Genomic DNA, 13,740 nt, shown 5'->3' with positions numbered 1-13,740 from the left:
GTTTCGGCTGTTGAGAATACAATCAGGCGCGGAAACCGAGCGCGTGTAATTGCCGGACGACAGACACCTCTGTAACGAGGAGTAAAGGCCCCCACTCTGCGTGACGTCGGCGGCCACGGCCGGTGACGTAGCCCGGCCAACGTAACCGGGGAGGGCGGCGAGGAGGAGGCAGCGTCAACGTCGGCGGCGCCTCGGGGAGTTTTTTCCTTCGGCCGGACGCCAAAGAAAGCGGCCTTACCTCGAAGAACCAGCGTAGCGGCATGACGAGCGCCCTTGGATGAACGCCACTAGCAACACAAAGCCACCACGGCTGCTCCAACGTGCACGGCGAGGAATCTCGCGAAGCCGTGCCGTACTCGCCTTTTGGATTGCCCTTGGGCTGCGCGGTCTTCGAAGCGGCGGTGTCTGCCATTTCGTTCGTCCTACACCCTTCGTGAGTACGCCAGCTTACATCAAGTACGTCAGTCAGTGATAGAAAGCCTGACGGCGCGTGGTAGGGAAATGTATAACGAGACGGCCCTAAACGTTCAGGACGATAATTTTAGCTTCGTTCATGGGCCACCACTGGTACCCCCGGCTGTGTGCAGTTTTCTGGGTGCCCTCGACGAGAGTTACAGAACGAAATTTTTTCGGCGGGAAACGGGAGGCCAACGTAATTGGTGGTTTCAAGTGCTGGAAACTGGGTAATTCGCCTATGTTTTAAGATTTGTTATTGTTCCAGCTTGTCCGCCCCTTTCCGGTTGGCGGGAAAGAGCGCGGAGTAGTGTTGTCGTTTCTGGCCACTCCACGTTCAATCTTACCAGAATCGGAAAAATTAAAAAAAAAAAAAAACATTTTCCTTTCTGTATATTAAGGGATGTTTTACGCATCGAAGCGAACCTGCGGGGGAATTCTGAATTGTGCCAATTTAAAAAATGCCCCTTTCACGTCCGTTTCAACCGTGACGTACCACCGTTGCGGGCCCCTGACGTGCACAGAAAGCAATCAACAGGGCTTGGTACGTTTCGCGTTACATCCTGTCTCCTACTTTTTAACCACTGAATCGTCACTCCAAATGAACACTTTGAAACTGAAACGACCTTTACAAAATTCAGTGTTCCGACCCTGGGTTACGAGGCGCGCCATTTAAAAAGGTTTCCAGGGCCCTTTAAAGGGGCTGTGAAGACCAAATACAAATTTGGTTAATTAAAAAAAACTGATTTGTCGATATGACAGTAATAATAATTTTTACGAAAGTGTCCGACAACTAAGCTAGATACTAAGGAAATTTTACGAAGCTGCGACGGCTCACTATAGCGACTTTCTCGCCAGGTCTAGTAACGGGCGATCGTCTACCAAAGGCATCACAAGAAAAATGACTGTGATTCCAGGAGTGCCTCCTCTAGCTCCGATTGATCGTATTCCCCTACTAAGCCACTGCTGACGGCTTGTAACGCTAAATTTGATTGAATGATCGTGGGGTTAAACGCGCCGAAGCAACACAGGGGTGACGTACTGTAGTGGACGGTTCCGGATTAGTTTTTACCCCCTGTAAATCTTTAAAGTGGGGCAAAATTTCGACACGCGGGTGTTTTCGCTTTTCGCATGCATCGAAAAAGCAGCCACCACGGCCGGGATAGAACCCGCCTCCTTAGGCTCATCAGCACAACGCCTTAGCCACTGAGCCACCATGGTGGGTGTGGCGCTAAATTTGAAAGTTTTGCATATTCGTTATGCTGTTTGGGTAGAAGAACATCTTTCGTGGCTGGACTAGAGTTTAGCGAGTCACTAAAGACTAGTTCTTTCAAATTACACAGACGGTAGGTTGTGTTCGGGGCCCATTTAACGCGCGCCGAAATCTGGACAGATGGGCGTTTTGGTTTTTCGCTTCCACCTGAAAAACGGGAACCACGGCCGGGATAGAAACCGCGCCCTTAGAAGATAGAAGAGTTAAAAGCGTTCGATGGTTGATCTTTGGTGCTTGGAATTTTTATTTTTAATCCAGGCCCGCTGTAAGTCACAAGATTTTCGAGGCACAGCAAGGACAACGTTGTACGCACATTTTTTATAATGGATTGAAAAATTTACCCCTAATAAATGTTGACTTTCGTCGAAAGGGGGGTTATATATCTACCAAAAGCTGGTTAATATCGTTGGACCTTTTCCAAAGGCCTAAGCGTTTCTTGGTTCATACTTTGCATAAGAATTGAAATGCAGTTCTTTTCGGCGGGAAATTTTTGTTTTCCTTTGATGCCTGTGTATTTTCATCGTCTGTTCCCTGGTATGTCACACTTGAGATTTCCTTCAACACTCTAGCGGTATCACCCCGGCCTTGTTGACTTTATATGGTGCCTGTAATCTGTATTTTTTGTAGAGTTATAATTGTTGATGTTCATCATCTCCTCAGAGTTATAATTGTTGATTTTCATCATCGTGTAGCTGTATTGCTCCTATAATTTAGTTTTCTGTCTAGTTTACCCGGCGTGATTCCTGTGTGACTGAAGTTTGAGTATTTAGGCTTTTTAAACTGAATTGCATTAGCCCGTGTCTCGAACTGGGTTTTTGTGCCCGTTTTTTGTGTTTCTTCTCTCTTGTCCTTTTTTCTCACTAAAAGAGTTTGTTTTATTCTTGCCTGCCAATATTCTTTCTCTTACTTTCCTACCCTGCTACTGCCTCAGTTTGTAGATGTTAGGGCACGTTAAGTTGTCTGGTGCAGCGCTTATCCCGACAAATACAGCATCGCACTTTGTAAATTTTGTGAAGTCAAAAATACCTAGAATCACTCTGACTCTATCACCGTGTTGCTTTTCACACTTTATTAACACCACTACATCCGCTTAAGAACTGAAGCGTGCTGGGATTGATTTGTGCAAACCCGCATGGTTAAATAAAAAGGGGGAATAAGGAAAATCGTGGATGCGCTCATATTGGCATCAGTATGGCAGTTTGCAGAAGGCACTGTGATTGAATAAACGAATTGTTTATATACAAATGAACTACCGAAATGAATTCATTGATTGAATGAATAAACTAGCAAACTTTATGACATGGCATGACATAAAGTTTGACATGGTCCATGTTATGACATGTCCCAGGTAGGAAAAGGGGCGATGGAAACATGTCGAAATGAAATTGCGTAACATGGGTAAGAGGGGGATTCCGCGAAACATTTCTAAGTAACTCTGAGCGTTGCAATTGGACAGCGCCGTTTGCAACGCTTCAGTCGCCAGTTGCACGACGACAAGCGGACAAAACATGGCATACGGTGTGCTGATGACGGTATTAATTGATTAGTATGAAGATATCATGACAGCGCAGGAGACAGGTGAAGCGTCAACCACTTCGTTTAGAACTGCTTCAATATTGACATCTTCAATAGCAAAAGTACATCCCAGGGCCGTTTTGGGCTATAAAACAATAGGCTTACTTTAGGCGATGTTAATCGATATACTTTCGTGCACCAAGCGCTTTGTCAACGTGGTTCTGGAGAGTAACATGATAGTTTGCAGTTCTTATGTGTCAGAAACGTTTAAATCATTTACAAAAGGGCGTAGAGTGCACATATGCAAAGGAATAAATTGTCCACACAAGTTAATTTACGTCAACGCCGATTTCACCAAATTTTCCGCGTCGATTCCAGACACGGCACCGCGACCTACACTCAAGTGCACATGTTTGTGTAAAGGCACATCTGCTGCACTCCCCGGTATAAAAGCAAGTTTCAATAAAAAATTAATCACCTGAGCGATGATGCTAGCGCTTATCTAATTGACAAGCGACAGTAGAAAATCGTTGAAAGCTTTCGTCAAATGAATAAGTAAAGCCCTCGTAGGAACTAGGCTGTGCAAATTAAAACTAATACAACTTGAACACTCTATTTCTATGAGGCGCGAATTCTCGCAAATAAAGAAATCTTTCAAGAAATACGTCAATAGGAGAGAGCTTTGGATGTTTGTTTCGCCGTGTAAGTACTTCCGTATTGATCGGCCCTGAGCTTCGCCAGTGACGGCAGCTGTAATCGCCGGTGGCCAATTCATTTTAGTCGGTGCGTTAGAACTGTGGGAGGGCACGTTGACTTCGCAGCCAAATGAATTGGTCCGTCTGCCGTAAACATGTGACGGCAGCTCTCATCGTCACCTGCAGTCATCCTCAGCGGAAATTTGGAATTCTGGGTGGGTACGCTGACGCCGGAGCAAAATGGGAATTGGTGAATCGGCCGTGAGATTCTGACGGCCGCTGTCATCGTCACTGGCCAATCCACCTGAGTTAGTATCATCATCATCCTTACATTGCAGCCGTCATCATCATCACCACCATCATCATCATCATCGCCACGAGCAGCAGCACGTCCGTGTACACCGCAAGACCACTGTCTCTTCCATGTTTCCCCAACCACTTAGTCCAATCCATGCCTCCGAATTTTATGCTGACATCCCTCCATTGCGTAATAGCAGTGACAAACATTTATTGACAAAAGTTTGAGAGGGGGGGGGGGGGGTATCCTTCTTACTCCGGAAGGCTGCGAGCTCGCGCTGCTTTCAAGGGGCTAGTCACTGGGGCTTGATGTTTCTCCGGCGACGATTAAGTCAGCGCGGTCGCCTATTGCTCAAGAGGGGTGGGGGGCGAGGAGGTTGGTAGAGGGTTTGTATTGTTTGGGCAAGATAATTAAGTGGTAGGTGGTCAGGGGGAGACTACAGTGCTGGCATAAGGGGTCGTAGAGGGATAGTGTGGGTGTAATGGGTGCCGGTTTGAAGCTTGCACCAGATGTATGCCTTGTAGGTGAGTAGGGAAGGGGGGATGGTGAGAGTATCGCTTCCGGGAATGCAGGCAGTGGGCGAGGATGGCCCTCTATGTGGCTTCCAACAGTCATGCCTCGGTGTAGTTAATTGAACTTCGCAAGTATTTCCCTTACCGAATGGTGCGATTTTGTTTACTCCTCACCGGGACATACCTGCAGTTGTCAAAAAAACAAACCTCTCAACATACAATGCGTATTCAGTTTAAAAAAAAAAACAGCATCCTGATTATCCTCATTAACACTACATCCTAACTTGCTACCACTAAGTCCTCCCCTGCCACACATACACTCATGCACACACATTAGCCATAAAAGTCTAGGAGTCTCCTGCATTTCATACCCATATCCTCATTCTTTCCAGTTTTCTCGGCTATTTTATTTCCCCCTTAACGCACAAGCGTACGCTATACCGCCGAAGACAACGCCAACGAGGTTCCACATTTTGAACAGCAGTGGAATCGAAGTAAATTATGTGTTTGTAACAATAGACTGCGAGATTGCGTATCCCACTGAGAAACGCCGCTTACTAATGGTAGAGTTACAAGTGTTCTTTGCGGATTGAGCCTTGTATGAAACTGCCTGCAGTTGCTCCAGGTAAGCGACACCACGCCGTTTCAGACACAAAGAGTCACCACTCATCACTTATTCAATGGACTGTAAAAACTCCCCCATGAGACGGTGTACGTCTCTTCGTAGAATGCAGTGGTCCCTAGGGGAAAAATGGCCACGTATCAGCTTGCTTCGCTGCAAATGTCGTCGAAATAAGAGAGCATTCTGTGAGCCCACTGCCACCTCTGCTCTCTCCCCCGCCCACCTATCCCGCTCTTGCCCTCCCGTCTAGCTCCTCCCCCGATAAACACGATCGAGGTTTGCTGAGTTCAATTTAATTTTCCCACGTCACATTGGCCGTTCGCTCGTCTGTTGGGACATTTTGTCACACTTGGGCTTCGAGTAAGTGCCGCCACGATGTAGAAAGAAGCTCGACCTTGAGCCGTTGTTGTATTTCATTGTTTTTAACGCGCCCTCTAAATTTTCTACCGCAAAAATCGAGCTCATGTCTACTTTTATTTAAAAGAACACTCTAATGTGAGTTATTCACTTATGTTTTCCCAAAATACGACTAATGTTTTCTTTTTGAGAAACAACATTGACAAGTATAAAGTATTCTACCACATTTAGTAGTCCGTAAAGGTTTTGGCTATATAAACGCCCCTCCCAGTTCGAGAATTCCATATTTTAGCCTGGCGGCTGAACCACAGGACGGACGGACTGGCGGACAGACAAGCAGACCAAATTTTCGCGTTTAAATAGCTCAAGAAAGACTATCGTCTCTAAACAAAGTCCTCGGCTGCCGCATGTGGCACACCTAGTTTCTGGAGAGTACAAAAAATGTTCGTCCACTGCTGGTTGTGTTTGGAACAGCTCATAATGTAGTGACCAACTTCAGAAGGCACATTGCACAAGGGGCACGAAGGCGATGAGCCAAGGCAGACCTTGTACAGCCAGGCCGGTGTACGCGCTGAGGCTGTTCATAGACGGTGGAGGAAAAGGGCTTCGGCTCATCGCAGGCCTTTCGTGTCGGCAGGCCGGGCACATTAATTTGTAGCTCTCCTGTAACGCGGCTGTCGCATAGTACATGATCGAAAATCAAAAGTTCCATCCCAGCCCGTAGGAGAGCATGTCTGATTTGTTCCACCAAAACAGTCTGGTAGTTTGCCTGGGCGTCGTGGCAAACACAGTGAATTTGGGGTGCCATGTAAAGTGCAGGCGCTAAAAATGAAATTAAGGAGCAAAATCCCCGCCTTCGTTCCAAGAACATATAAAGGCCTCCTTTTTCGAGGCACAGAGGCATTAACTGGAAGAATTGAGGAAAGCTCTTTGTGGAACTCCTGTGCATCTCTCGGTCCGCTTTCCAAGACGAGCGGTCGTCCTTGAGGTATATGAGTTATGTACCGCGCCGACTTGCGCAGTAGATGCGCATCGTCTCTCTTCCTTTTTCTTTTCTTCGTCTTCCTTTTCTCATGCTCTTTTTCTTGGTACGTTTACCGTTCACGGGCAACAACGTTTACGCCGCGTTTCACGGAAGCCGGCTCCTCTGCATGTTGTTTCGCGGGAGCCAGCCGCTTCGCGCTTGTCCTTCTTGCATCGGCAGACCTTTATAATTCGCGCGAAGCGGCGAGGGCCCGCGAGACTTCACACGCTGGCGACTTTGCATAGCTATATGATTCTCACTCAAAAACACCTGCTTACGCATGGTTGCTCCGAGAACACGCAATGCAATTATCTTTAGGGAGCGCGCCACTGCGCGCTTCTGTTGTGGTTGTCCAGCGAAATTGACGGGGACATCAGAGGCGGAAACTGTGTCGCCTTTTATACGGCTGTGAGAGTCTTTCGAACATGTCCTTTTGATAAGCGGATTCTTTCAAGCTTCTCGCTACTAAGCTTCAAAGGCCGTCCCTGCCGCATAGCGCTGCTGCTGCAGCCAATACAGCTTTACAGTTCTAAGTTGGCAAGAACACCCTGAGGACACCTAAGCACTTTTGAAGGGTTGTGAATTCGAAAGCGTGAATGTCCAAGTGAGCGCTTGAGGGGACGCCTTGCTTACACCTCGCGTTGTCAAAGGGCTTCGCAATCTTGCCACTTGAGACGCTTTGCTTCTCAACCCGACTTAACGTTTTCGAGTGGCTTAGGTCCGAATCCTACACGTTGTACCGCTGCTTGTTCTTGCCGCCATGTAATGGCAGAATTGACGACGATGGTGAATTTAGATGCTTGTCTGTGCGCTCGTTCGACTGCTCTCTCTCGGTTCCTTCATCGCGGTGTACTGAAAAGGACGGCCGCGTCTCGTTACTTCTGAGTTCAAGTTGCGCTATGGAACGCTACGCGCTATGGAACGCTTTCCAATGGGTCGTTTTTCTCTCCCACACGCCGGCTTTTCGCTCATGAGCCATTCGATTCTCTCGCATTGAATACTAAGTGTGCAGACAACGTAAACAAATGAAGTAACTGAATGGTGAAAACAAGAAAAAGCATTAAAACAGCAACACGCGCACACAGCAGAGGGAACCGGATTACAGGAAAAAAAATGTAGGTGCTACACATCCTCTTCGAGTGACCTTGAAGTGTAAAGGTAGGGGATCTTATAAGGGTAGTATAACGCAAAGACAGGGGCCATAAATGGATCCCACTCCTTGGTTTCGTCCGACACACCAATTATGTCTGGACAGTGACTTGCCCAATAGTCCTCGCTACGATGGGCGATTTTTAAATGCTTAAGTGTTGCTAAACGGATTCAATGGGAAACCCGGCCTGTCCGTCCGTAACGCTTGATATGTGTAACGCTGACTTCAAAATGGCTTGGGGCCAATTTTGGGGGGATACATGCGCTCTCGGAAGGAGACGTATGATAAAAGGACCTTGGGCCGTCATACTATGGTATCAATGTACTTATTGCCCACAAAATATGTGTTCTCAGCAGTTGACTTGTGTATAGCAGTGAAACCAAGTGTAAAAGAATTCGGCTCTATTCCATGTATCCTTAGGGATGCATATGTTTTTATGGAGGTATTTAGTACAATTTCTCAGGGCCTTCACATTTTCCTACGACCGACTATATTGCCCCCTGAACAAATGTCTCCCCAACAATGCGTCTGTGTATAAATACCGAAGCCTACTTTCAGGATAGTTGTAATACAACGCTTGTTAGGGGGTGCGCGGTGTCTCGGGGGGGTATTTGATAAAAAGCTCTAGGACCTTTCGACTTTGCTAACAGCTGCTTGCCTGGCGCCTAAAAACCTTTCTTTCTGCAAAGCATGTTTGCCTGGCAGTGAAGCCAATTTTAAAGAGGCTAGGTGTAATGTTCAGTGGTTTAAGCATTTATTCTGCAGTACCCACCCAAGAGTGTCTGCAATTTTGTAGATGAATGCTGTTGACCTGGCCCACTCCCATTCTCGTTTTTAGTTATTTATTCATTCATTTTACCCTTAGGGCTCAAAAGAAGCGTCACAGAGGGGAGGGGCTATATTTATAGTATAATACAGTGCCTCCAGGAAACAACGCAAAGAAATTACCCAACAACAATAAGAATAAACGAAAACGCACATATAAGGTTACAATAACAGGCGCCTACGTCGCCTTACGCACTTAGCCGACACAGTTTGTTTGGAATCTGAGATTGAACCAAGCAAAGCTTTCTGCATTAAATTCAGTCGGAATTTTGGCGGCATCTGTTAGGCTATTCGCACTGACGACAAATACGTTTTAGAAGTATTTTCTCGCCGAGATGTAGCGACAGGTATTTGGGTCTGACTTCCTAAACAAGTCGGCAATTCGTCTTTTTTCTTCCTTTTTTCTGAAAATATAAGTGCAACATTTAAACATTTAGCAGCAGAAAACTGTCGCAGAATATAAATTCATGCGCAGCCACTTTTAAATAGTGATCACCTCTAAGCCCTGATTTAGCAATGCTTTGAACTGGTTTCTACCGGTGCATTTTTGTTTGCATACCCCCTATCATGCTAACTTAGGAAGGCATAATGTATTGATACAGGTGATTAAACTGATGTAGTTTTGCGAAAACGCTAAGTACCCTGCTGTGCCTAGCGCCAAATTGCATGAAGGTGGTGGTATTATGATCTGGTTTGTGCTTGAGAGTTGTCCAGCGTTCGTACCGTTAGGAGACCGCACGTCTCAAGGGTTTAACGATGCAATTTCAGGCGTGGTTTCCTTTTTGACGTCAAACGAGCTTCGTTTACCCTTTCATTGCAGGTCGCTCAGGATTTCATCAAAATGGAACTGATGTGCATTGGTTTCAACACCTCCCAACACGTTGGAGCCAGGCTCTGCAGATGACCTAAGCGGCCACAATGTGACGCATTGTCAAGGTCCAACGACTCATCACGTGAGAAAATTTTTATGCAGTTGGAGCTGGCATTTTTTAAACGAGGTAGCAGAACAAGCTATTGCAATCAACGATTCTCCCCGAAAGGAAAAATAAAAGAGCTGGAAATAAGAATACGTGAGCATCACAGACTGCCTGGTCGGTTGCAGGTAAAGACGGCTCTAGAAGTTTAAAGGCGCGCATATTAAGAGGGCATATTTTAATGTAGAAGTACTCCATAAATTTTTAATCTGGGACAGATAAATACTGTGGTGGTGGACTGTTTCTGCCGATTGCAGATAACTCTAACAATACAATATATATAAGAGGAGGAAAAGGCAATCTAGAAGTAGTTCGTTTCCTGGTTGTACAAAATAGAATTTTCGAAATGGCAGGAAGTAATTGAACTGGATAAAAATACGTGCTCTGGGCGGGACCTGAGCTCCAAAACTTCGCATAACCCGTCCTTTGCTTTAAGAATAGAGCTACGGGAGCGGCTGCATTCTACACCATTCGGGGTGTATTTGCATAGAGGTGTATCCTGCATCTTTAATGCGGTAGCCAGCGCAGCTCCGATAATGCCGATTTTTTTTACACGACAAAGACGACAAATGATTTTCCTATGCTTCTCTAACGCGTTTTTTGTAGGCTATCCTTCCTGGGGTCATTGAACAAGTTTTGCGTCACCTCTTATGATCAGCTACACGTATAGGGAGGGCCTAGGGTCTAGCATCTATTCTCAGTTTCCCAAGTATCAAACGGGGGTGGTAGTAGTCACCTTATCCTGACTGGCAAACATGCTCGGGTTATGCCGCGGCAGACGGGCCAAAAACAAGATCTACTTCACTCCGAACTTCTCAGATCCGCGCTGACTACCCCCTAAAATGCAGGATACATTCGCATGAACATAAACACATCTCAATTAGCAAAAAAAAAAAAAAAACGATGCAGCCATCCTGTGGCTGAATTTTTAAAGTACCTGGCGCGTTCCCTAAAGTTTGTGCATTCGGATCCCAGGTGGGGTGCATATTTTTTCTCCGCGTTCTTTCTTTCCTGACATTTTAAAATTGGCGGCTTTGCTCTATGACAGTGATTTTCATAAATTTGTTTCGGATTTATTTTATTCAGTTATTCGTTGCCAATTGCACATGATTCCCGATATACAATCAAACGGGCAACTCCGGTCGTCTATGTCAGTGTTCTTTTGTGTTGTGTTGTTTATCGTTGGACGGTGTAATCGACAATTAAAACAGCCGGAAGAATAACTGAAACCGACTCTATTGCAGGTGGCGTCAATGGTAGGCGCATCGGAGCCATGCGAGAGGCGCCCCCCGTTCCGGCTTGGCTCTGGCTCTGGCTACTGGCCTGGGGCCAGGGCGCCCGGTCCTGGCACCGGGACGAGATGCCGTCGCAGAGCCGAGCGCGAAGTCTGGAGTCGCTCTACATCTCACCGCAGTCTGCCGTCGCCCTCAACGTCGGCAAGGGCACGCTGCTGGCGGCATGGTCGCACAACAACTGTGGCATACAGCACACCAGCGATGGCGGCCTGGTCATCACGGGGCACCAGTGCTGGGAGGTCCCCACAGTCAACATGACGGCCTGGCCAGTGCCCGCATCGGGCATAGCGATGCACCTCACCTCTGTGCGGTACCTGTCTGAAAGGAGCTTCGCCGGCTACGGACCAGTTCACCATGTGCGCCGAATGGAAATCATCCAGAACAAGATCACCAACATCCGCCAGAGGGCCTTCTTCGGATTCTCCAACGTTACCTTTCTCAACCTGGCGGACAACCCAATCAAGTTCCTCTCCGGAGAATCCTTCGTCGGCCTTGACAGCCTCAAGGTCCTGGTGCTCTTCAGAACGTGGCTGCACGAGTTTTCCACGGTGGTGGCTGCCGTCAGTCCTCACGTGTTGCCTAGCCTGGAGATCCTGAACCTGGGAGGCACGCAGATCTGGCGAATAGAAGAACATGATCTGGCGCCCCTGGCGAACTCATCGCTCAAGCATCTGCAAATCAACCTGTGCGACATGTTGACGTTCATGCACCCTCGTGCTTTGAAGCCCCTGAAGGCCTTGGAAGGCTTTTATTTTAGGGACAATTTGAACATGCCCCTGAACAACATCCTGGACGTCATTACCAACATCACCCAGGAAACGTTTCGAGTGATCGATGTCACTCAGCCTCTTTCCAAGAGGGCCACGTACACAATCTTGGAGGCGGTTTCTCGTACAACGGCAGAAATTGTTATTTTCATTAGGTTGACAGACGCTACATTAACCAAAGAATTCTTCCCTCTGATGCCGCGAGTGAAGTGCATAGTGTTGGAGTCGGGCAAGATTCGTGACTTTAAGCCAAAAGCCGTAGCCAACCTGCCGAACTTGGAAGAGATTAGTTTCGTTAGGAACCAGTTTCTGGGCATACCATCTGGAATCCTCGAGCCACGGCTTAAAGTGTTGGACTTGAGTGGTTACGACCGAGGCTTCATTCAGTTAGATGTTCCCGACTATGTTTTTGATAAGATGTCTAACCTTAAGGAGCTTTACCTTCGCTACAAAGCATTGCCTTCGCTAACTGAGTTCACGTTTTGGGGTTTAGACGGCTTGGAAAACTTGGACTTAAGGAAGTGTTCGATAGATTCTCTTCCCGAAAGAGTCTTCAAGCACCTTAACAAGCTTAAACACATTGATCTCAGCGAAAATCCAATCTTTCGACCGGACTCGTCGGTAAACATAAGGGCTTTTCACGGGATAACGTCTCTCAAAACCCTGATATTATCAGATACCAGGCTGGCCGACTTAACGACGTCATTGTCATTCGATGACTTGGTGAACTTGGAATACATGGACCTTTCAAACAACTCAGTATCAGTTCTTCCCAATGACTTCTTCAAGTCAAGCCACAATATCGAGCATCTAGATCTCAGCAATAACCTCATAGAGACTTGGCAGCCCGCACCGTCATCGTTTGAGAAGCTCAGGAGCTTAGACTTGTCAGTTAACAAAGTTCGCTACTTCAACACCGAAGCGCTGCGTAGTTTTCGGGGCTTGCATGTTCTCGACGTTTCGCGTAACCCCTTCTCGTGCACCTGCAGCCTTCGCAGTTTCCTCACGTGGTTGACGGAAACCAACGTCACAGTCCGGTACAGGGCGTACCAACAGCTTTACGCGTGCCACGAGCCTTTCGAGCTCGGAGGTCGAGTGATTAGCAGCGTGGAGTCCCTGCTTCTGCGAACTTGCAAGCCTACCGTTCTCGTCAGTGTCGTGTGCGTGGGCATCGTCATTCTAGTCTTCACAAGCCTCCTCGTCGCGGGCTACATCCACAGGCGTCGCTTTGACCGCTGGCTTCGGTCGCGGTCCGCGGCGTCCGCGGTGGCCGGCAGGGTCTACCTGTACGACGCGTTCGTCTCATACAGCAACAGCGACACTCAGTGGGTCATCAGCAGGCTGCTGCCCCAGCTTGAGTGCAGCTCCATAGGCAACCTCAAACTGTGCGTCTACGACCGGGACTTCCTCGCCGGGCGCAACATCAGCGAGTGCATACTGGACAGCATCAAGCACAGCCGCAAGATAATCCTGGTGCTTTCTAACAGCTTCCTGCAGAGTCCGTGGTGCAAATTCGAGACGGATCTGGCGCAGTACACGCTGCTCGAGGAAAACCGGGACGCCTTCATTTTGCTCAAGATTTCTCGCCTAGACGAGACTCTCCTCTCGCCAAAGCTCAACTACCTTCTCAAAACGCGCATCCACCTGAGCTGGTCTCAGTCGCCCAAGGACGACGTGGTCTTCTTCAATAAGCTGCACAAGGCGCTGCTCGACGACAGCTCGCCGCCCAAGGAGCAGCGTGCGTCGTTCACAGGAAAGAAATTCATACTACTGAAGAAAATCAAGAGGAAAGCGAGTCTCGTATAGTATACATTTTGCCCGGAGCTGTGAGTGCAAAGTGTTCGCTGCTGTGTGCTAGCGTAGTAGCTCGTTTAGAGCATTTCATTAAGACCATCTATCACAATCATCCGCGTTAGTGCTTTGTAGTTTGTTGTTTTAAATGGATTCCCTCCAATAAATATTGGTGCCTTCTTTGCCTGA

At 47.5% G+C, this 13,740-nt stretch overlaps 1 protein-coding gene across 3 annotated transcripts; it reads left to right on the top strand.

Moving 5' to 3' along the window:
- Nucleotides 1–202: 202 nt before the first annotated feature.
- On the top strand, nt 203–13,740 carry LOC144174785 (toll-like receptor 4). 3 transcript variants are annotated; one of them, XM_077703673.1, is made up of 3 exons: nt 203–433; nt 9,545–9,677; nt 10,943–13,740. In XM_077703673.1, the coding sequence occupies exon 3, from the start codon at nt 10,972–10,974 to the stop codon at nt 13,564–13,566; it is 2,595 nt and encodes an 864-aa protein (XP_077559799.1). In that variant the 5' UTR covers nt 203–433; nt 9,545–9,677; nt 10,943–10,971; the 3' UTR covers nt 13,567–13,740. The 3 variants fall into 3 exon arrangements, with proteins under 3 accessions (XP_077559799.1, XP_077559800.1, XP_077559801.1); XM_077703674.1 differs by having other exon boundaries at nt 203–437; XM_077703675.1 differs by having other exon boundaries at nt 203–456.

The sequence above is a fragment of the Haemaphysalis longicornis genome, unplaced genomic scaffold (assembly GCF_048455015.1).
Source record: "Haemaphysalis longicornis isolate Haplotype H1 unplaced genomic scaffold, Haemaphysalis longicornis Haplotype H1 scaffold_3, whole genome shotgun sequence".
NCBI lineage: Eukaryota > Metazoa > Arthropoda > Arachnida > Ixodida > Ixodidae > Haemaphysalis > Haemaphysalis longicornis.
This window is presented reverse-complemented; position numbering and strand designations above follow the sequence as displayed.